Source organism: Lissotriton helveticus, chromosome 8 (genome assembly GCF_964261635.1).
Source record: "Lissotriton helveticus chromosome 8, aLisHel1.1, whole genome shotgun sequence".
NCBI classification, from domain to species: domain Eukaryota; kingdom Metazoa; phylum Chordata; class Amphibia; order Caudata; family Salamandridae; genus Lissotriton; species Lissotriton helveticus.
The window spans coordinates 838,285,929-838,310,234 of NC_136069.1; the positions used below are offsets into that span (position 1 = coordinate 838,285,929).

General features: G+C 43.4%; 1 protein-coding gene across 3 annotated transcripts in view; it reads left to right on the plus strand.

Moving 5' to 3' along the window:
• The window catches only part of RPS6KA3 (ribosomal protein S6 kinase A3), a 698,725-nt gene that overhangs the window by 469,900 nt on the left and 204,519 nt on the right, over positions 1-24,306 (plus strand). For 2 of the 3 annotated variants that reach the window (XM_078657643.1, XM_078657645.1), the window contains one exon: positions 21,996-22,121. In XM_078657643.1, coding sequence (XP_078513769.1) covers positions 21,996-22,121 — 126 coding nt within the window. The remainder of the gene's footprint in view (positions 1-21,995; positions 22,122-24,306) is intronic. The other variant, XM_078657644.1, reaches the window with a different exon arrangement.

Genomic DNA, 24,306 nt, shown 5'->3' on the forward strand with positions numbered 1-24,306 from the left:
ACACCACTGGAATCAAGCTAGCCGGGCTGAAGAGAGGTGTTACCTCGAAACCGGGCCGGTCCTCGGATGCTTGTTTCCGTTCTGGGAAGGACATGGCTTTTGTAGTTCGGACTGGACTGTTCCCATGGGGCACAGGGTCAGCGCTGATTTGCATATCGCCATTGTCTAACCCAGGGTGGTGTGGAGTGGAAAAACGATGGATTTGGGCCCAGATCTTTGGACTGGGGTGAATGTGTGACATTGATCCACATTCTGTCCATCATTGTTGTGTTTGCAGTTACCGCTCTAAGTGTACTGGGGATGCTCAGACGTGAGTCCCAGGCACTCCACACCACTGGAATCAAGCTAGCCGGGCTGAAGAGAGGTGTTACCTCGAAACCGGGCCGGTCCTCGGATGCTTGTTTCCGTTCTGGGAAGGACATGGCTTTTGTAGTTCGGACTGGACTGTTCCCATGGGGCACAGGGTCAGCGCTGATTTGCATATCGCCATTGTCTAACCCAGGGTGGTGTGGAGTGGAAAAACGATGGATTTGGGCCCAGATCTTTGGACTGGGGTGAATGTGTGACATTGATCCACATTCTGTCCATCATTGTTGTGTTTGCAGTTACCGCTCTAAGTGTACTGGGGATGCTCAGACGTGAGTCCCAGGCACTCCACACCACTGGAATCAAGCTAGCCGGGCTGAAGAGAGGTGTTACCTCGAAACCGGGCCGGTCCTCGGATGCTTGTTTCCGTTCTGGGAAGGACATGGCTTTTGTAGTTCGGACTGGACTGTTCCCATGGGGCACAGGGTCAGCGCTGATTTGCATATCGCCATTGTCTAACCCAGGGTGGTGTGGAGTGGAAAAGCGATGAATTTGGGCCCAGATCTTTGGACTGGGGTGAATGTGTGACATTGATCCACATTCTGTCCATCATTGTTGTGTTTGCAGTTACCGCTCTAAGTGTACTGGGGATGCTCAGACGTGAGTCCCAGGCACTCCACACCACTGGAATCAAGCTAGCCGGGCTGAAGAGAGGTGTTACCTCGAAACCGGGCCGGTCCTCGGATGCTTGTTTCCGTTCTGGGAAGGACATGGCTTTTGTAGTTCGGACTGGACTGTTCCCATGGGGCACAGGGTCAGCGCTGATTTGCATATCGCCATTGTCTAACCCAGGGTGGTGTGGAGTGGAAAAACGATGGATTTGGGCCCAGATCTTTGGACTGGGGTGAATGTGTGACATTGATCCACATTCTGTCCATCATTGTTGTGTTTGCAGTTACCGCTCCAAGTGTACTGGGGATGCTCAGACGTGAGTCCCAGGCACTCCACACCACTGGAATCAAGCTAGCCGGGCTGAAGAGAGGTGTTACCTCGAAACCGGGCCGGTCCTCGGATGCTTGTTTCCGTTCTGGGAAGGACATGGCTTTTGTAGTTCGGACTGGACTGTTCCCATGGGGCACAGGGTCAGCGCTGATTTGCATATCGCCATTGTCTAACCCAGGATGGTGTGGAGTGGAAAAACGATTGATTTGGGCCCAGATCTTTGGACTGGGGTGAATGTGTGACATTGATCCACATTCTGTCCATCATTGTTGTGTTTGTAGTTACCGCTCTAAGTGTACTGGGGATGCTCAGACGTGAGTCCCAGGCACTCCACACCACTGGAATCAAGCTAGCCGGGCTGAAGAGAGGTGTTACCTCGAAACCGGGCCGGTCCTCGGATGCTTGTTTCCGTTCTGGGAAGGACATGGCTTTTGTAGTTCGGACTGGACTGTTCCCATGGGGCACAGGGTCAGCGCTGATTTGCATATCGCCATTGTCTAACCCAGGGTGGTGTGGAGTGGAAAAACGATGGATTTGGGCCCAGATCTTTGGACTGGGGTGAATGTGTGACATTGATCCACATTCTGTCCATCATTGTTGTGTTTGCAGTTATAGATATGAATGTCAGCAGCCCTACATGCCAAGAACAGATGCATACTGGTAAGTAGCATATTCAATACTTTTCTTAGGGTCTAATCCGCTCCATACCTTAGTTTAGAATGAAGGAGTTCTGGTATCTCTGTCTCGATTTCCCAACACCCCGCGAGGGGAGCTTGGAAACACTGGAGCTGGATTCTCAGCGAGAGAAAGGCAGTCTCTTGATCAGTGCGTCAGCTGGAGGGTCGGCTTCCTTCCGCACTTGCTGTAGCGAGCTGCATCGGGCAAGTAGGTAGTTGAGCTGCTCCGAACCACTGTGTGTTTGCTAGGGCAAGTGTAGGCATATTTATACCATGAAGGTGTCTAGTTTGACATAAAGTCGGACATAATAACGTCATCAAAGACCCCAAAGGAATGGTAGTTCTTTGAAAACTCAATGATTTCTAGGACAAATCAATATTCAAGCAAGAGGATGTCCCTGACTGCTGAAGCAGAGTTTTCCAAGAAATCGTTGTTGCTTTTTGGAACGAGTGGAGAGATTGGCTGTTCCTGGCAACATGCCACAGCAGGTGTGATCATTCAACATAATATAGCTCCCGTTAGAAAGCTGCCTAAAATTGGATCTATCACTGCAGCTGGAGATCCTTGCAGGTAGCAGGATAAGTTGGTCAAAGAACCGTCACAGGCTCCATGTAAATTAATACCCTGACATAAAAGTGTACCGCTCAGTGCGCTTTTGCAGTTTGTACCACTAAGAAATAATTATTTTCCCCCACTCCAACATCTGTGTGTATATGGTTATTCCCATGTTGACTTTATGTATTCTTTACCCAACCTTTCATACACGGCAACTGGTATATGTTTCAAACAATATTGAAAGTGGAAAATTGTGACGGGGAGAGAGATTGTCCCATGTGTCAGCCATTCTGTCGGTTTTTCCGAATCAGTTAATGTTAATCTTTCCAGTTTTTCAATGCTCAGCACCGTATAGTCTGCTCCTCTTTGTGCCAAAGTGCTTTGTTTAAATGTGCAGGTTAAATACAGAAAACAATGACGTGGTGTTGATTAGACGCCATGGCACGGATCCAGAACAAAGATTTTGTAACGTGCAGCCTAGAAGCATTATAGAACGTAATTGCGACTGTCCATGTTGTAGCATGAGCAAATCCTGTTCCATTATGTCTATTGCAGAGGATACTATTCTGTCCAAAGAATACATTCTGGATGACAGTCGTTAACACATTGTCAACTACAGAGAGAGCTTTCTCTAAATTAATACAATCAATATCTCGCATTCGTGTAGGTATGGACGGTTTGTTTAAATCTTTTATCTTAGCTAAGCCAAGACAAGATGTCTGTTGAACAGTGTCATTTAAAAACATTATTTGTTCAGGGATAATGCATGCTCGAAATAAAGCTTCTATTCCCTGCACCTGCCAGTCTTTTGTGCCCCAGACAGTTTTTGTTTCTATGTTGTCTCTCCAAAAGTCGAAACCTAATGAGGACAGCTGGGCATAAAAAGCTGCAGAATACATTTGCTAAGTATTAGTCAACATACTTTTCATTCCTGTCTTATTAACATTCTTAAAGTAAAATGTTTCTGGATTTGAGACATTAAAACCTGAGAAGTATGGACATTTTTAGGGCTCGCCTGCTGATGCGCTTCAGCGCATAGCTGGCGAAGCTCTATAGGGGCTTATCCAGTGTTTATCCACTGGCGATTCCACTGGCGATTCCTTCAAGTGCATGTGCTTTTTAGGTCATTGCGCTTGCGCAAGCCCTAAAAAGCGCGTGCACAATGCCACCAGCCGCCTGCCTGCCTGCCTCGCATTACCACATCAAAGGCAGCCCTCCGAGCGCATTTCTCACCCCCTAATTATTCACGGCCGGCCGGCAGGCACATCAAAGGCTGCTGCTGCCGTGACTCGCATTTCTCCTCCCTCCTCCCCTATCACTGCCCAGGCCGGCCGTACTTTCTCTTTACAAGGGCGCCCATTCCTGAATCACTTGAAATCTCTCCACATTATTTGCATTTTGTTAATTAAAAAAATTAACTTCAACACAGCGTTGCACATTTTTCTCGACTTCGGAAGGATGAGTCCCAATCTCATTTGTACAAAGTGTTGTAATGGGATTATTGGAGAGTTAGAGAAACGTGCTCACAAGTTACATTTTTATGCAAATCATCTGAGTAAATAAACAATAGCATGGTGCCGTTTGCGTCCTTGACTTGATCTGGTTTTTATTTTTATTTTGCTATTATTCTCACAAAGGCTAAGAAGGTCTGCCTACTTTAGTATTAAGTGCTATACGTCGCATAAGCAACAGCTAACCATTCACTCACCCACGCAACGCCACTCACCCATGCAACGCCACTCACCCACGCAACGCCACTCACCCACGCAACGCCACTCACCCACGCAACGCCACTCACCCACGCAACGCCACTCACCCACGCAACGCCACTCACCCACGCAACGCCACTCACACACGCAACGCCACTCACACACGCAACGCCACTCACACACGCAACGCCACTCACACACGCAACGCCACACACACACGCAACGCCACACACACACGCAACGCCACACACACATGCAACGCCACTCACACATGCAACGCCACTCACACATGCAACGCCACTCACACATGCAACGCCACTCACACATGCAACGCCACTCACACACGCAACGCCACTCAACCACGCAACGCCGCTCAACCACGCAACGCCGCTCAGCCACGCAACGCCGCTCAGCCACGCAACGCCGCTCAGCCACGCAACGCCGCTCAGCCACGCAACGCCGCTCAGCCACGCAACGCCGCTCAGCCACGCAACGCCACTCAGCCACGCAACGCCACTCACCCACGCAACGCCACTCATCCACGCAACGCCACTCATCCACGCAACGCCACTCATCCATATGCAAAACGAAAAATGTCAAACTCTTCTATTGCGAGACCTATTGCATTTTCAATGCTTGTTCATAAAATGTTTTTGAGCTACCCTTTGGTGGCGCTGGACAATGTTCCCATTGATTAGAAGTATAAACATTTCTAGGGCTTGCAGATCTATGCAAGAAATGATGAACATAGTGATTATAACAGTCCATTTTTTCATAATCTGATGAACCTTCTAAGTATTCATGTTTTGTAAATTTTGCAGACATCTCCAAGTCTGACATCATATTATTAACAGTCTCAAAGTCCCAATCATCAGAAAATGTGCTGGGTGAAACAAAGTCACTCAAGCAAACCTTGAATTGATGTGGAATCTTCAACAGCTCTGCAGGACCGAAGATGTCATATTCAGTTCTGTCCCATGCTACACCACCAGGTATAGGAACGGCTGTGATGTTCACTGATGACATGTCCCTTCGTTCACGATGAGATGATTTGTGTCGCTTCAGGAGCAAGTTAATGTTCTTACTTGCTGTGTCCATTTTACTATATCTTCCATTTATGGGCATTCCCAAAGTTTATAAAAGAGTTAGCCAAAGTAGGAGAAAAAGTACGCCTAGCACAATCCAAAGTTCAACCCATGGTGATACCAGATAAGTCTTTTCCACTTGATGAAAAAGTTCTGTTACTTGTTCTTTAAAAGTTGTATTTGTTGGCGTTGTTTCAGGCTCACTGGGATCCTCGGTAAACGTATCAAAGTTGATGAAATAGCCAGAAGCAGTTCTGTCAATTGGAGGTATTGCATCAGGATTACTTGAAATCGCTGGAGCTACCTGATCACTTTCACAGTAGTATAGTCAGATGCTATTTCATTGTAGACAGGCATTTCTTGACGAACTGTTTGGGTTTCAAGAGGTACAAGTTCCATGGGTTTGTTGCGTAGTCCTTCTTTTCGCACTGCAGATTCTTCAAAGGTGATGAGTCTCCCAGTTTGAACCACTTGGATAGTAGCAAGATTTGGTCATCTGCTAAATCTTTGGAGGCAACTTGGCCTACTACTTATGATTGGCCACATGATGTGGTTTTTCCAGGTCGAACAGAAACCTGGTCTCCTTTCTTCCAGCAAGGGGCGGCAGTAACTCTGATCTTGATCCGTGGATTGCTAAGACAGGTACTGGTTTTCTGTAAGAAGGCCCAAATTCCTTATCCACTATCGTTTCTCTGACAAGATCCCCAATCTTTGGAATCCAGGCAGGCCTTGCTGGGACGGGTTGTTCCCCTTCAGTGGTCGTTGGCTTCTGCAATGTGTTGCTTAGACTTCTCCTTGTTTCATTTAAGTCCTGCAAAACAGCCAAACAGTCTTTGATATGAAAGGGTGTTTGTTCTACCTCTGAAGTGTGACGATCAAGGTCCTGGACAAGCATTCTAGTACAAAAAAGGATTTCATACAGTGATTCCACCCAGAGAATTTCTTGAAAGATTATTTCGACTAAGTTGGACACTTATTAGATGTTTGACCCACCCGTCACCGGAGCCTAATACCCTAGCTGTTATAGATTACTTAAAGTCCTGTTTTTTCTTTCCACTACAGAATTTCCCTCGGTATGCAATGGACTCTAATACCGCAATGCAACGCCCAGATTGGCCATGGCCACCTTTTAAGCTCGAGAGCTCAATGCAGGACCCTGGTCAGAATGTAGCGTGCCGACTGCGTATGTGCCGATAAAGACTTGCAAATCTTTTATAACAGTTCGGGCGTCAGCCGAGCGCTGAGGCCACATCCAAATGAATCTGTCTTAATAGTTGTAGGACAGCATTTGTCCATAGGGACGTCTACGAGTAGACAGTCTAATGCTATATAACAATGGTGTCTGTACTGGGCTGTCTACACTGTAGTTGGGTATCTGGCGGCGTTCTCTGCTGCGATCTCTGTTGCAGTCAGGGCAATTAAATGCAAATTCGTGAATGTGGGCATTCATCCCTGGCCACCAGTAAATCACTTTTAATTTTAGTATAGATTTAGAGATCCCTTGATGTATCAGACCCTATCTCATATGTGCTTTTTGTATCAAAGCACCTCTCTGTCTCCTGTTTGGAATTACTTTATCCCCCACTCCAGGGATTCGAGCGAAAGGAACGGAGTTTGCATCATTTACGTATGAATATTTGAGTGAATATTTTAGAGGTAATGCTGCACCGCTGCCTTTGCTTGTAGCATTGACAGCTAGCATTATTTCGCTGTCTATATTTGTTTTAGAACAAGTGATTGCAGCTACGGAAGCAGTTTGCACAGCTGCCTTTGCGGCTTCATCAGCCAATGAATTCCCTGCAACGTGAACACCATCACGCTGATGACTCCGTGTATGGATCACATGAGTCTTTTGTAGTTCTCTCTGTAATTAAACTACTTGTTCCCAAAGCAACTTATGCTTGATTGTGCCACCTTTTGCATCTTTGAAACCGTTTTGAATCCAATTCTGCAAATATTCATTGTAAGATTGAACGCAGTAATACGAATCACACACTATTAGTGTGGGGAATTCACGATCGATATTTTAAAGTGCCAACTTGAAAGCCTGTAGTTCAGCTCGCTGAGCTGTACAATCTCCGTGAGATTGTGTTTTTGTGACCATAGGTCGGAATTTACCATTGCACCAGCAACCTTTAACAATCGCGCACGCAGCACTATAAGCTTTTTTTACCCCCAATTGCTGGCTGTGCTGATCCATCTGTATAAATTATACATTTGTATTGTTCTAGAATCTAGAGGCTGAATCTCAGTGGGCAGAGGACATTCTTGTTCGTATTGTAGAAATTCTTGAGTTTTCAAGTAAGGGTCAAAAACATATTCAATGTCTGTTGCAGCAAGAGAGTTAACCCATTGTATCCATCTTGGATGTAAAGCCTTTGCATTCAGAATGCTCGCTTTTGTTACTGCTTCTAAAGCAGGTACAGGAGTAACGACCAGTTCGAGGCATATGGGCTGCAGATGGTAAATTTATGAATAGATCGCCATCTGGTGTTGGGCTCGGATGATTGCACTTTGTTTTTCTTCTGGAGAAGTCTTTGTCGTCATAGGTGACTCCTCCTCTCGGTGTTAGTGCGCATGGGCATCGGCTCCATCCTTAGATTGTTTTTTTCCGCCATCGGGTTCGGATGAGGATCGAAGCGCTCCGGACCGACTTCAACAAAGAAGGTTATAACCGGCGCGTATTCCTTTCCAAATCGACGGTATCGTTATCGAACGCGACTTCACTCCATACCGACGCGATTCGAAGGACGACGACTACGAGAAACTCGACGTAGTCCAGCCCGGGGTCCATGGAAAGGACTCCATTCAAAAAATGTCCAACGTGTGGTGCTAAGTTCCCACACAAGGACCTACACGAAGTGTGCAACCTCTGCTTGTCCCCTGAACACGAATCCAGGGACTGTGAGGCCTGTGCAGCGTTCTCGTCAAAGTCGACGATTAGAAACCGTCGAGCCCGAAGACACGAGGTATCGAGAATGCAGTCACAAGCAATCCCGGAGCTGTTCGAGGACCAGCACCCAGAAGAGGAGGAAGAAGAGGCCGACGAGGCGGGGTCAGAAGCGGACGAGTCCGACGTCGAGGAAATCGACGTCCAACAAACCGTGAGTGACGACGTCCCTTTACCGAAAAACAGACCCCGCACGGTGTCGACCCCGCCCTCGAGCCCGGTCAGACAACCGAAAAAAGTTTCCAACGCCCCGCCTTCGAGCCCGGCAACGAAACAGAAACCGAAACACTCGGTCCCCCATCATAGTGGTTCCGGTTCCGATAAACCGACCACATTGACACCGAAGCACCAGGTCAAGGAAAGCTCGAAGTCGAAGCAGTCCATGTCGACACCGAAGCACGCTTCGGCGCCGAAAACACCCTCGACACCGGGGACATCTTCGATACCGAAGAAGTCGGATCCGAACAAAACTTCGGCACCGAAAATACAAATGGACATTTCAAAGAAAAAACACCTTTCGGAACCGAAAACTGCGGTACCGACACAGGAACACGGAACGGATCCTAAACAAAAGACTTTGTTTATTGACCCAAAGACTGGCAAGGTAGTCACAGAACTACCTAAAAAGAGGAAACATGAACATTTGGACGACAAGGCTCATCCAAAGAAGAGAACAATGGGGACGAATACAACTCCTCCCCCTTCTCCCAAACCTCACACACCATCTTCGCCTCTTCCTCACAATAGGCCAGATATTCCTCCCACACGTCCATCTACACCTACAACAGATGGAGAGAGTGACACAGGGGAGGGGGGACACCCTGGGGATGATGAGGACACAATCCCAGAGGAGGCAGACCCATGGGAGGAGTATAATGTGGGATCAGGTAATGATACCGACCTTGAGTCATATCCCTCAAAACCTTCACCTCCTGATGACAATACTGGGTTTGCACAACTCATTACTAGAGCAGCAACATTTCATAAGGTAGACCTACATACAGAACCTCTAGTACAGGACTTCTTATTAGAGACACTACCTACTGCACAAAAAACATCAGGAACACTACCAATGCTAAAAGGCCTTCTCAGTCATACATCAGAGATATTCAAAGACCCAGTGAGGGCTAGGGTATTGAACCCAAGAATTGATAAAAAATATAGGGCAGCTCCAAAAGACCCAATATACATTAAGGGACAAATTCCTCTAGACTCACTAGTGGTCACAAACGCTCGCAAGAGAGCAAACTCTTTATCTACAGGAGAAGCGCCACCTCCTGACAAAGAGTCTAAACTAATAGATGCCTCTGGCAAGAGAGTAGCATCTCAAGCGGCAAACAGTTGGCGCATAGCTAATACGCAAGCACTACTTGCAAGGTATGACGGAGCGCATTATGATGAGTTAGAAACACTCATCAAACATCTCCCTAAAGAACATCAAAAGAGAGCTGATCAACTTATACAAGAAGGGAAGTTAATTACTAACACTTCAATAAAGTGCGCCCTAGACGCGGCAGAAACTGCGGCAAGGTCGACAAATACAAGCATCATGCTAAGGAGACATGCATGGCTCAGAGTGTCAGGATTCAAACAAGAGGTACAAACCTCGTTACTTAACCAACCTTTTGATGGGAAAACACTTTTTGGCACAGGGACAGATGAGGCCCTAGAAAAAATGAAAAAGGATACAGAAACGGCTAAATCAATGGGAGCATTGCAACAGCCGACACAGAGGTTCCTTTCGTAGATCCACCTATAGAGGAGGATCCAAAAGTACAGGTACAAACCAACAGCAAACCTCTTTTACACCTACATCACCCAGAGGTAATTCTAGAGGTGGATACAGGGGTAACAACAACAAGGGTAGAGGTCGCGGAAACAACAACAACCGCAACTCTCCAACCCCAAAACAGTGACTTCATAGAGCTTCCCCCAGACCATATAACACCGGTAGGGGGACGCCTATCACAGTTCCTACCTGTCTGGGAAAACATCACATCAGACAAGTGGGTAAGACAAATTATCCAACATGGTTATTGCCTAGAACTCACAGCTACCCCACCAAACATCCCCCCCAAACAGCGTCCAATGAAACAAGATCACCTGACACTGTTAAAACAGGAAGTAATATCACTGCTAGAAAAGCATGCCATAGAGAAGGTTCCACAGCACCAACAGGGAACAGGAGTATACTCCCTATACTTCCTAATCCCCAAAAAGGACGGGTCTCTAAGGCCAATACTGGACCTAAGACCTCTCAACGCATACATAAATTCGGAACATTTCCACATGGTCACGCTCCAACAAGTACTTCCTTTACTGAAGAAAGGGGACTTTCTTTCTACACTGGATCTAAAAGACGCTTACTTTCATATCCCTATTCACAAAGCCCACAGGAAATACCTCAGGTTTGTGGTAGAAGGACAACATTATCAGTTCAAAGTCCTCCCATTTGGTGTCACGACGGCACCAAGGGTGTTCACAAAATGCCTGGCAGTGGTAGCAGCTCACCTAAGAAGACAGCAAATTCATGTCTTCCCATACTTGGACGACTGGCTAATAAAAGCCAGGTCGCAAGAGGAGTGTCTGCAACACACACAAAAGACAATTCAGCTACTACACCAGCTAGGGTTCACGGTGAACTACACAAAGTCACACCTACAACCAAACAAAGTTCAACAATATCTGGGGGCTACCATAGACACAGAAAAAGCCAAAGTGTACCCCAACCCAATCAGAGTCCAAGCAATGCTTACAATCATTCAGAGATTTCAGCCACAACACTCACTAACAGCAAGAGTGTTCATGCAGCTATTAGGCATGATGTCATCCTGCATACTGCTAATACCATATGCAAAACTACAAATGCGTCCGCTACAAGAATGCTTAGCGACACAGTGGAATCAGGCTCAAGGACAGATTACGGATCTGGTGTTGGTAGACGACCGCACACACCGCTCTCTGAAGTGGTGGAACAGAACAAACATTACCAAGGGGCGGTCGTTCCTAGAGCCAATTCCACAGGTGACAATAACAGCAGACGCATCGCTCACCGGATGGGGAGCACATATGGACAAATACACAGTACAAGGAAGGTGGAGTGTGCAGGAAAGAACACTGCACATCAACTATCTAGAACTACTGGCAGTGTTTCTAGCATTGAAAACCTTCCAGATACATGTTATCCACAAAGCAGTCCTGATCAGAACAGACAACATGACAGCAATGTATTATATTCAAAAACAGGGGGGGACGCACTCTCTCCAATTATCCAGACTAGCACAGGAAATTTGGAGATGGGCCATTCCTCAAAACATCTATCTGTTAGCCGAACACCTACCAGGAGTTCAAAACCAGATAGCAGACATCTTAAGCAGACAGTCGGAACAAATACACGAATGGGAACTGCACCAACAAATACTGCAGCCATTCTTCCAAAGATGGGGACAACCAGAGATAGACCTATTTGCCACTCATCAGAACGCAAAATGCCAAAGCTTCGCGTCCAGGTACCCACATCACCTGTCGCAGGGCAATGCGTTATGGATAAATTGGTCCAACAAATTTGCATACGCTTTTCCCCCTCTCCCACTAATCCCATTAGTGGTCAGGAAACTGCAACAACATTCAATGACCATGATACTAGTAGCACCCACGTGGGCAAGACAGCCGTGGTTCACCACGCTCCTGCAACTCTCACAAGTGCCACATCAAAAGCTACGAATTCTACCCATGCACCTTACACAGAACCATGGAGAAATAATGCACCCAGATCCAACTCAATTGAACTTAGCGATCTGGCTCCTGAAATCCTAGAATTTGGGTACTTAGATCTCCCCCCAAATTGCATGGAAATAATTAAACAAGCGAGACGTCCAACCACCAGAGCATGCTATGCAGCTAAGTGGAAGAGGTTTGCTATACACTGTACTAATAACAATATCAACCCTCTAGACGTATCAACAAGGGAGATTATTTGCTACTTGTTACACTTACAGCAATGTAATCTAGCGTACACATCTATCAGAGTACATCTAGCAGCTATAGCAGCATACCTACAAAACAGGCAGCGCATATCACTGTTCAGAGTACCAGCGATAAAAGCATTCATGGAAGGTCTTAAAAGAGTCTTTCCACCAAGATTACCACCTTCCCCAGTCTGGAACCTCAACGTAGTACTCACCAGACTAATGGGGCCACCCTTCGAACCTATGCATAGGTGCGAAATACAATTCCTTACATGGAAGGTGGCATTCCTTATAGCCATTACCTCACTCAGAAGAGTAAGCGAGTTACAGGCATTAACAATACAAGAACCATTCCTACAGATACACCAGAATAAAGTGGTTCTTAGAACAAACCCAAAGTTCTTGCCTAAAGTAATTTCAGCATTCCACATCAATCAGCCAGTGGAATTACCAGTCTTCTTTCCAAAGCCACAGACGGTGGCAGAAAGGGCTCTACATACACTAGATGTTAAAAGAGCCATTTTGTACTACATAGAAAGAACACAAGACTTCAGGAAAACTAAACAACTATTTGTAGCATTTTCCCCAACACATAAGGGCAATCCTATCTCTAAAGCAGGCATCGCAAGATGGATTGTAAGATGTATACAAATATGTTACATTAAAGCAAAGAGAACATTAACTGTTCCTCCTAGAGCTCATTCCACAAGAAAACTAGGAGCATCTATGGCATTCTTAGGGAACATTCCCCTAGATGACATATGTAGAGCAGCAACTTGGTCTACACCACATACATTCACAAAGCACTACTGTGTTGATGTACAGGCTGCACAACAAGCCAGAGTGGGCCAAGCTGTATTAAAAACTCTATTTCAGACAGTTGCGACAGACACTGGTGACCACCGCTAGGGAGGTAACTGCTGTACAATCTATTCATAAATGTACCATCTGCAGCCCATATGCCTCGAACGGAATATGCTACTTACCAGTATGCATCTGTTCTTGGCATAGAGGGCTGCAGAGTGGTACATGCCCTCCCTGCCTCCCCGGAAACCTGTGTCTGTCCCAACATTATCTTATTTAGATACATTTACATGGGCATATCTTTATGTACTACACTACACTACTCCATCTAACCCTACTATGGCAAAACAATCTAAGGATGGAGCCGATGCCCATGCGCACTAACACCGAGAGGAGGAGTCACCTATGACGACAAAGACTTCTCCAGAAGAAAAACAAAGTGCAATCATCCGAGCCCAACACCAGATGGCGATCTATTCATAAATGTACCACTCTGCAGCCCTCTATGCCAAGAACAGATGCATACTGGTAAGTAGCATATTCCTTATACATTTTACCTCTGCGAGGGCTCTCTTTTGCTACTGCAGTTTGAACCGCTGTCAGAATTTTTTCTGTAGAAGTGAATTTCATTTCAGCCTGTGTGTACAAGTGTGATTTATAAGCAATCGGTACTTTTTTCCCTTCATTAAAGGTTAAGTACGTGAATCCGCATCTTCCTGGGATGATTCAGATTACAAGGTTGCGTACGTTTACGCGTGTCTGTAAATGTGTTGTTGCTAACATGTCTGTTTGCACTTAACGCAAAATTTCTGTGTGTTTTTGAGTCCAATTAGTTGTTTTAAAATCAGGTTTGATTAATTCGTAGAGAGGCTTAACCCTTGCTGCGTAGATTAGAATGTAAGTTCTTCCGAAATTTAGGATACCTAGAATTGACTAAGTTTTTCAGCGTTTTTGGAGGTTGGAGCAGCGCTCACTTTTCTAAAAAGTTGGCTGCCAGGCTTTTGCCTTCACTTGATAACTCGTATTCCAGAAATAGGACGTTGGAGGGGGGCAATTCTTGATTTCTTTTAAAGTTGAATTTATACCCTTCAGAGGCAAAGCCAAGTCTTATGGTATTCACTCTGTTCAAGTGCCTATCCAAGTCATCGTCTGTTAGATAGATTTCATTGACATAAGATAATGCCTCATCATACGTTTGTAGTAACTCTTTTACTCTAGCTGAAAATAACCCCAGACTATTCTTGAAACCCTGGGGGAGATGACAGAAGTGACCCTGTGTCCCCATAATTGAGAAAGCGGTCAAATACCTGCTTTCAGGTGCAATGTATTGACAGAAGAAACCGTTAGAAATATCTAATGTGGTTTTATATTTTTTACGCACAATGTTGTTCATTAGTGCTGCACTGAGTGCATTTTGTACTGCAAATGTTTTGCAACAAGAATTTAAATGTCTGGAGTCCAAAACAAGACGATATGTATTGTCTGGTTTGGAGACAGGAAACAAAGGATTGTTCATTGATTAGGTGCATGTTTCAATCACCCCTTGGTATTCAAGTTGATCTAATATCTCCCTGACCTGTGTTTTAGCTTATTGCTTTACTGGATACTGCCTCTGAGCAGATGTTGGGGTTTTAACTGGATTTTATGGTGAGGAGAATCCTCATCCCATCCCACATTATTTTTATATAATGCTGGAGCCTGGGCTACAGCCCATTTTCTGGCATAGGTGTATTTTAAGTGAATTGGAATATGATTTGAGAAGGCTAGCATAATGATGTCTTCGCCATGTGGGCACTCCCTGACAAAGTTTGGTGGCCAATCTTTTTCAGCTAGAAGAATGTCACAACCCTTAGAGAGCTTCTCCCAAAAGAGTGCTCTTATTTTCCTTATGTCCCCCTCCATCCGGAGTGTTACTTCATATAACTTATGGGGTACACTAACCCTGGTATCGGCTGTTTCAGCTTGAATGTACTCATTCAAGTCCACTGTCTCCAGATGATCCTTTAAGATCTTGCGAGCTATGGTGAGTTATGCTGCGCTGTCCAGCATTGTCTGGGCCCACGCCCCGTTCTTGAGTTGTCCTCAAGATCTACGGCATGTCTTATTTTTAGACCTGCTACCTTCTTTTTGGTGAATTGAGTTTTCCTATTTTTTGGAACGTGTTGATCGTCTTTGGACTTCACGCGTTCTTCCTTGTGTTCTGACCGTCCTCTTCTTTCCGATTTCTGTGAGGATGTCTGAAAGGTACGAGAGGAACGTTTATCAGTATTTTGATATCTATCAGGTTTTCTCAAATTATCCCTGTTCCTGAGGTTATACCTCTTTTCAGAGGGCTCCTTTTGAGGAGACCTTCCTCGGTACTGAGAACGCTTCTCTTGAGAAGTTTTAGTGTTTCCCACTTCTTTTTAGTAGTGGTGAGTGTTTTTAATAAATACCTTTTCAGGATTTTCTGTTGAGGCTTAACTGGTTACCCACCCAAACTATCTCTACCTAGTTCTTCATAGGATTTTTCAATTATTCTCGCCAGTTCATACAGTTGCTCAGTTACATCAATTTTTCTTATGTTTTGGCAGATCGCCACGGATGCTGCTTCACCTTTAATATTAGCTAATATTATAGCTGAGACCTGTTTGAAATCTTTCAGTAGTTTCATACCCAGATTTGAAGCAGGCTCTTCTCTGTATTGATTTTGAATCTGTTTCAGGACGTCTGATATCAACGCCCTAGACGGAACACCATGTGTTTTTGTTTAGATTGCAGCAAAGACTGTACCCCCAAGTGTCACAGTCCTCCAGGTGTGGTGTGATCCCCATTGGTAAACAGATTGTTAAAATCCTGTGTTTCTTATGAGGGGTAGTATCAGGAAATACTGCCTCGATTTGAGTAATTGTTTGAGCTATCCAGAATGGAATTTGTTCCCTTTTTGAGGGCAATTTACCAATGACTGATTGTATAGTCTGTGGTGTGATTTTATATGTGTTCCCCTGGTGAGTGGTTTGCTGTGGAATCCTTATAGGAGGTTGGACTGTTAGAATCCGCATATTGAACCAATTGTCTATGTATTTTAATTAGTTGTTTTAATTGAACTAATAACTCCTCACGTCATTTCTTCAATGGTAGGATGTGGTGTATAGCTGGCTAGTACCGGCCATGTTGCTCCTAGTCTACCTAGTGGACCGAGCCTGGTAATGTGATTGTGATGTTGTAGGGTGCCTTTAAACCAGAGCGCATGCTCTTGGTAAGTTACTGGAATTTAGATATCCTCGAAAGGAGTGTATTCCACTGGAGTTTCCTCTTCTTTGTAGGAGTGGAACACATGTGTTACTGGATTTTCTTCAGGGAAGAACATCCATGAATAGAATACCTCTGTCAGCCGATATTCATGTGCCTCTATGACAAAAATTACCCTACTACCTCTTGGGGATAGGCCATTTGTTATAAGCTTTATAGTGCTGGTTTTCCTTAAGTTTTCTGGGATGACTATAGCATCCGGGTCGTTTTGTTGGAAACCTGTAACATCTAAGCCCGGTTGAGCTGCAGCTGCTGCAGCTCCACCGGTAGTGTTGTTGCCGTCGTTATTCGACATTGTTTAATGAAAGTTTGCAGAGCAAGTTTCAAGGAAACAAAGATAAGGTGCACAATATTTTTGAACACTGTATCCTTCAACGTTGAACAAACCAAAAACTAATACATAGGTATTTCATCCTACTCAGTTATGGCGGATATTTTATCCTTTTACCCACTCCAGACGTCTATTGGAGTATTTTACTGGGAAAAAGGGGTCTCTGAGAAAAGCACGACTGAGTTACTCTAGTATCTAGCATTAAATTAGTGCCTTACCATACGTTGGGTGCCATGTAGTGTAGTTCCTATATTCCCAATAGGCTCTGCGCATTGGAATAATATATCCTATAGATTTGACGTAGGACTGAGGTCGGCTAGGTCTCTATCGAATATATTAGACTTAATTGTAAGTGCCAGCTAGCTCAGAGGTCACTAGAAACTTTCTCGAATTCACAAGAATGGTTTAGTTTCTGACAACCGCATAAACATGACAACTTTGTTTCCCCAAGAATAAATGTATCTTCAGAGTCGTGGAAACAATATAGATATTTTACTCAATCGTGCATGCTTTGTTTCATCAGAGGTGCAGAGAAATATAGAGACTGGCGTTTTCAATAAAAGGATTTATTGAACAGTCTTTCTCATGCAAAAGAAATTAACTGCTACAATCGTAATCCTGGCTGTAAAATAGAATGCGTACAGCAAGAAGTGTATTATAAAATAATGTAAAAGCATGGTATGGTTTCTAAGCCCTAAAATACATAAATAACAAAGGCTAAAAGTACTCAACTGTTGCTTCTAAAATACGCCTACCCCAATGTACCTAACCTAGGTCTAGTACGAGGGAAGAAGTGTGGTGTTGCATAGGTTTAGTTTCTTTGCCAAGAATCTAGCCAGGATTTTTCTTATGTCTAATCCGCTCCATACCTTAGTTTAGAATAAAGGAGGTCTGGTATCTCTGTCTCGGACTCGATTTCCCAACACCCCACGAGGGGAGCTTGGAAACACTGGAGCTGGATTCTCAGCGAGAGAAAGGCAGTCTCTTGATCAGTGCGTCAGCTGGAGGGTCGGCTTCCTTCGGCACTTGCTGTAGTGAGCTGCGTCGGGCAAGTAGATAGTCGAGCTGCTCTGAACCACCGTGTGTTTGCTAGGGCAAGTGTAGGCATATTTATACCTTGAAGGTGTCTAGTTTGAAGTAAAGGCAGACATAATGTCATCAAATAACCCCAAGGGAATGGTAGTTCTTTGAACACTCCATGATTACTAGGACAAATCAATATTCAAGCAAGGGGATGTACGGGACTGCTGAAGCAGATTTTCCAAGAAATCGTTGTGGCTTTTTGGAACGAGTGGAAATAGCCATGCCTGTATTTGGACTGCATGGTTTGTCTAAATATGATACAACAATACCCTACGGTGAAAGTCACCTACTAAATGCACTTAGAGCAATCCAATACTTAGCACAGTCAACTCGAAAATATTTTAGACACTCAACTTGGAATGGCCCACCGCAAAGGCCACTACACATGGAAATTATATACAAAACCAAGGAGTATCTCGTATTCATAATGAAATCTTTCAAAAGTCATATGTAGATGTAGTTAATCCAACAGAAAAAGAAACTCTTTACAGCAGGCTTGCTTCTTCTTTTCGTTATTTATTTATTCTTTATCCACTTCAAATGTTATTTTTCAAAGATTCTTCAAAATAAATGATGATCAAAATACAGTTCAATTGATGATCAAATACATCCAAATACAGCCTACACGTTTCGTCCTCAATGGGACATCATCAGGGCTGTAGAAAGTAAAAGAAACAAAAGGAACAAAAATAACTAACCATTCGCTGGTACATTCGTTATTAATCTTACATTCAATGATTCAATTACTGACAATTCCTCTTAAATCTGCCTATATAACAATCTAAAGTGATTTAAAGCAATGCCTGCCTATATAACATTCTACCAAATGATGCCATTAAATTAAGAATCTTAAACAGAACTACTCCTCCTGAGTATGACCAGTATATATAAACCTTTAAACTTTCTTTTTAAGATTTTTCCAAAACAAAAAAACATTTTAAAACAGAATATTCTATTCAGTATCTGAGTACCTATTGAATTCCAGTTGTCACCTGCTTACAGACACTTAAATGATGAATAATTGCTCACCTAAATTTATAAAAAAGCGAGGAAATTCTACCGTTTGAATCAAGTAGTTTTCATAGAAGCGGTTGAGAAGTCTAAAGTTCAAATAGCACAGTGTCGCTATGAGTCAACTATTCAAAGAAGAGAAAAATTATATGTTTAGAAATGGAACGTGTCCTGATCTTCAAAAGTCTATGTTTATAGAACCAATTAGAATTATTCCAAGTCTCTATGTATTCACCAAACTCCATATAATATTGGCATGGTATCCCTCCCTAGAGTAGGCAAGCAGTCGCTTATAATCCACAAGTACAAGGTAACAAATTCTAGAATCTTGGTAAAAACACTAAGTCTATTCTGCCAAATATTCAAGTGTAAATGACTCCTGACCTTGAAATCCTGCCTGTGCTGCCGGTTCAGTCCGTTTACCAAAAGAAAGGAATTTTTTCTCCCTCCTCTCTTCCCATACGATGTTTCTCACTTCCAAATTTCTGAGAAAAAAATATCACAAACACAAGCAGACAATTTAAATTAATTGTCCCCTTTCAATAATCATGTTGCCTCTGTTCTTAATATCTACCATATAGAATTCGAGTCTGCCATACGCCTACCTCCGTTAGTTATGATCGTCTTATCCCGCATCTTACTTCTTCGACGACTCGCATGGTAAAGAGGCAGCACAGGCAGGATTTCAAGGTCAGGAGTCATTTACACTTGAATATTTGGCAGAATAACATATAATTTTTCTCTTCTTTGAATAATTGACTCATAGCGACACTGTGCTATTTGAACTGTAGACTTCTCAACCGCTTCTATGAAAACTACTTGATTCAAACGGAAGAATTTCCTCGCTTTTTGATAAATTTAGGTGAGCAATTATTCATCATTTAAGTGTTTGTAAGCAGGTGACAACTGGACTTCAATAGGTAATCCTAGATACTGAATAGAATATTCTGTTTTAAAATGTTTTTTTGTTTCGGAAAAATCTTAAAAAGAAAGTTTAAAGGTTTATATATACTGGTCATACTCAGGAGGAGTAGTTCTGTTTAAGATTCTTAATTTAATGGCATCATTTGGTAGAATGTTATATAGGCAGGCATTGCTTTAAATCACTTTAGATTGTTATATAGGCAGATTTAAGAGGAATTGTCAGTAATTGAATCATTGAATGTAAGATTAATAACGAATGTACCAGCGAATGGTTAGTTATTTTTGTTCCTTTTGTTTCTTTTACTTTCTACAGCCCTGATGATTTCCCATTGAGGACGAAACGTGTAGGCTGTATTTGGATGTATTTGATCATCAATTGAACTGGCTGTATTTTGATCATCATTTATTTTGAATAATCTTTGTAAAATAACATTTGAAGTGGATAAAGAATAAATAAATAACGAAAAGAAGAAGCAAGCCTGCAGTAAAGAGTTTCTTCTGTTGGATTAACTACGTCTACATAGGACTTTTGAAAGATTTCATTTTGAATACGAGATACTCCTTGGTTTTGTATATAATTTGTCTAAATATGGTTATGATTTCTATGCCTATATAAGGGCAATGTGAATTATACCTATATAAGGGCATGAATCGGTAACTTACGCTTGGATTTTAAAATGCTACACAACAAAACAAAACAGTTTCGCAAAACAAAACAACTTTGTTGCTTTTTCTCCACCACTCAAAGCCAATCCAATATCTAAATCCGGTATTGCTAGATGGATTCTCAAATGTATTCCGACATCTTATGCTAAAGCAAAAAGAACTTTACCAATACCCCCTAGAGCGCATTCAACTCGCAAAATAAGGGCTACTATGGCTTTCTTAGGAAACATTCCCATAGCTGACATCTGTAAAGCTGCAACATGGTCCACACCTCACACATTCACCAACCATTATTGTGTAGATGTGTTAGCGAGGCAGCAAGCTAATGTAGACCAGGCAGTACATAGAACACTCTTTCAGACAACTGCAACAGCTACAGGTTATACTGCTGTATAGTCTATGCACAGCATGTGATCTACAGCTCACTTGCCTCCAACAGAAAATGTTACTTACCCAGTAAACATATGTTCTTGGCATGAAGAGCGGTAGATTCCCATGCGCCCATCCGCCTCCCCGGGTTCCTAAATCTGTTGCAGTTTCTTACTCGTATCCATATGTATGGACATCTTTATTCTACACTTACTAACTCCATTCACACCCTCTGCGGGAAAACAGTCTAACAATGGAGGCAATGCCCATGCTCACTATCACCGAAAGGAGGAGTCACCTTACCTTGTGACTGGAAAGACTTCTTCGAAGAAACGCAACTTTCAAACATCCGGACCAAACACTAGATGGCAGGAGTATGCAAAGCTTGTGAATCTACAGCTCTACATGCCAAGAACAGATGCTTACTGGGTGAGTAACGTTTTCCTTTTCCACCCTCCCCATAGCCATGTGGCTTTGTTTTCTGAAGATTGAAGAATTGGTTAAAGAATTGGAAGAACACTAGACATTTATTTTAACAGCGAGAAAATCAAATTGTGAGAATTTATTTTCCCAACTTTAATTTTGGATGTTGTTTTGATAGGAATGCTACTACTTTATCATTAGATTGACATTAGAGACTTTATAGCCGAAATATCTTTGTTGTATGTGGGACAAAATGCTCTGAATCGGTGTTACTCATAAAACAAACCATGAATTAATGCAACAGTTCTGCAGATACAATTAGGATGGTTAGGCTGCTAACCTGGGGACTTGGTATGATCAAGAACCAGCCGTTCCAAGGATCTTTGTGTAAATAATTGGAATGGAAGAGGACCTATGTCTGAGATGACAGTGTCCCTTTCAATTAAGGCAGAGCTGGATATTACTTTAAGCATTATCTGCAATGGTAACATTCATTTCTCAACTCTGACTTTGTATAACTGAAGCGCTTGTTTTTCTCATGCCTGCTAAATATCAAAGACTGCACAGTGTTCAGACTTCCGTAGTCTGTGGTTGAATGCAATTTTTCAAATGTACGTTTTTTTACATGTAATTGCTACATTTTTTTGATGGGTAAGAATGTTTGGTAGTCTTCCAGCAAAACAGTTAAGGAGTGTGTCCACCTATCAAGTTAAGTTTGTTCTTGTTTTGTTCATTGTATAGTGATTATGTGTAAATGTTTTGAATTTTCAATTGGTGTTTGCAAATTTATTTCACTCATGTTATGCTTAATTTTATTCCTCAATTGACCTTGACTGATAGCAGTTACATAGAAACAGCATCCAGTTCGCTGATGGGTATGATGTAAAGGAAGACATTGGTGTTGGCTCTTACTCAATTTGCAAAAGGTGTATCCACAAGGCTTCAAATATGGAATATGCAGTTAAGGTATGATTTCTATTCCTATCCTAATGCGTTTGACCATTAGCTCCTAACTGGTGTCTGCATAATTTGACTTTAATTGCAATAGATGTTGAATATCAAGTTAGTAATGTAATTCAGTTTAAAGGATTCATAAAGTTTGACTAGCTTTCCACATAAACCTGGTTTAGGATTACCTTAACCCTCATGCAGTCTTATTCCAAATATCTTACTGCAAGAATGTTATACACTTGTATTCTTAGCTTTTTTATCCTGTGTAAAAGTACTGCCCAGAATCATAGTGATATGATTGTATATTTATAAAAAAAAGGTCTGTTTAATCCTGGTGTTTCTGTAATCCGTAACCAGGAAGTGGGGGGGGGGGGGGGGGGGGGGGGAAGAATCCCAGAGCCTCTTTTCTTACCTGAAGATATACTAGGGTCAAAGGCTAAATAGAGCTAGGGTGATATTTGGACACTATTGCAATGGGCACATTCTGTCTCACGTTTTGCTACATAATGCAACCCCCTCACATACACATGGTGGCATGCTTCATCTTGGGGTGCGCCTTTGCAAGCAACTTCTTTTGAGCTGTTTTTATGGATATATGAAAGATCTAAAATTGTATTCAGTGTGGCAAAAGTTTTGGGCACAGATGTATGCAACTTGTTTTACTTCAAAGAAGTCTTCAAGTCATTAGGTATTGTAACGCCACCTTCTACTGGTAATGCACATGAGTATATGCTCCATTGTCAGATTGTTTATTTTTGCAGTCTGGTTTTGACATCCATCCTTTGAGCTCCGGTGCTGCACATTGTACTGTTTGTCACCGGTACCTCTCGGTCTTCCACCCTGGTTCGCGTAAACAGTCATCCTTCTACTTCCTTTTTTCAACCTCAGTAACCTCCATCAGCCTCAACAACAGTTTCTTCCATCACCCCCCTTTGGGGCAGTTGCCCTCATGCGGAGATTTCTCTTCCTAGTCTTTCATCAATAATGCAGACTTTGAGGTTTGGAACCCCTTTCCAGTACTGTCCACAGTACCATTCAAAATACCCCTGGACAGGACTGTAACTGTGTTCTTTCGCCAGAGCAAGGTGAGGCCCCCCCCTCCCTCCCCAGGAAAAAGACACCGCAAACCACTTTGAAGAAAAGATGTCGAAGAGGAGCTGCAGCTAGTGACCTTTGGCCACTAGGCTCTTTACTTCAGCCCGGAACCAACCTCTCACTCAAGAGGACCGCCAACTCATCCAGCAGAAGACATTGAGCGCGAGTACACCTCCACCACCTTGGCATCGACCGACTGAGCGCATCCCCCCCCCCACCCACCCCCCGAGGGGGTCAGACTTTGAGCTCCAAAGCCCAGACTCCGGTTTCCATCTGCCACTGCCTGAAGGCATGGTTTGCACTAAACAAAGACCTCTGAACTGAGTGTGAGCCAACCATCAGCCACGAAGCGGCAGCTTCAGACCCAGCCAATGGCATCTGAAACACCTTCAAAGCTCACATCGAACCCTGCCTCAGCTCTAAAGATTCCTTTACTGTAGAAAGACCATTCGGTGCACGGTGTGCAAAACCACGTGTCTGACACCCAAAGCTGAGTCATAAGTAAGGTCAGAGAACCAGGAAAACTAGGGTGTGCCCCTCCCAGTCGAACAAAACCTCATTACCATGAAACAGTCATAGGTTATAGTGTACATCCATGATCTATGTTCGCTAATGACCAAAAATCTTAACCAGGAATCAAGATATCCATGCAGCCTGGGCACTGAGGGCAAGGGTGCCTGCCTGTCACCGTGTAGAGGACTTTTCCATCCCAACAAAATATGTAGTGCACTGGTTCATTTGAAATAAGGGGTGTTTATATTTTACAAAGAATCTACGCTGATCATTGCTCTAAAAACTGGGACAAACACTGAATAGAAATATTTGTAAACTCCTAGAGGAATGTCTGAGGCAAATATTTCCTTCCCCTACTAATGGTTAAGAAATGATGGCTCCGTGAAATTGAGTTCAAATACTGCTTCTGTGGCTCCAGCTTTGAAACCTCTTTTTGCTCTTTATTGGATGAGGTAGAAGTGCCATGTCTGCAGCCTCTTACAGGATGACAATCATCTTTACTTGCCATTTGTCACAAACTTGGCTATGTAGCCCAAAGTGTACATGGGCGTGAGAAACCTATGTCTAAGCTGACTCCTTTGAACTGATTTTG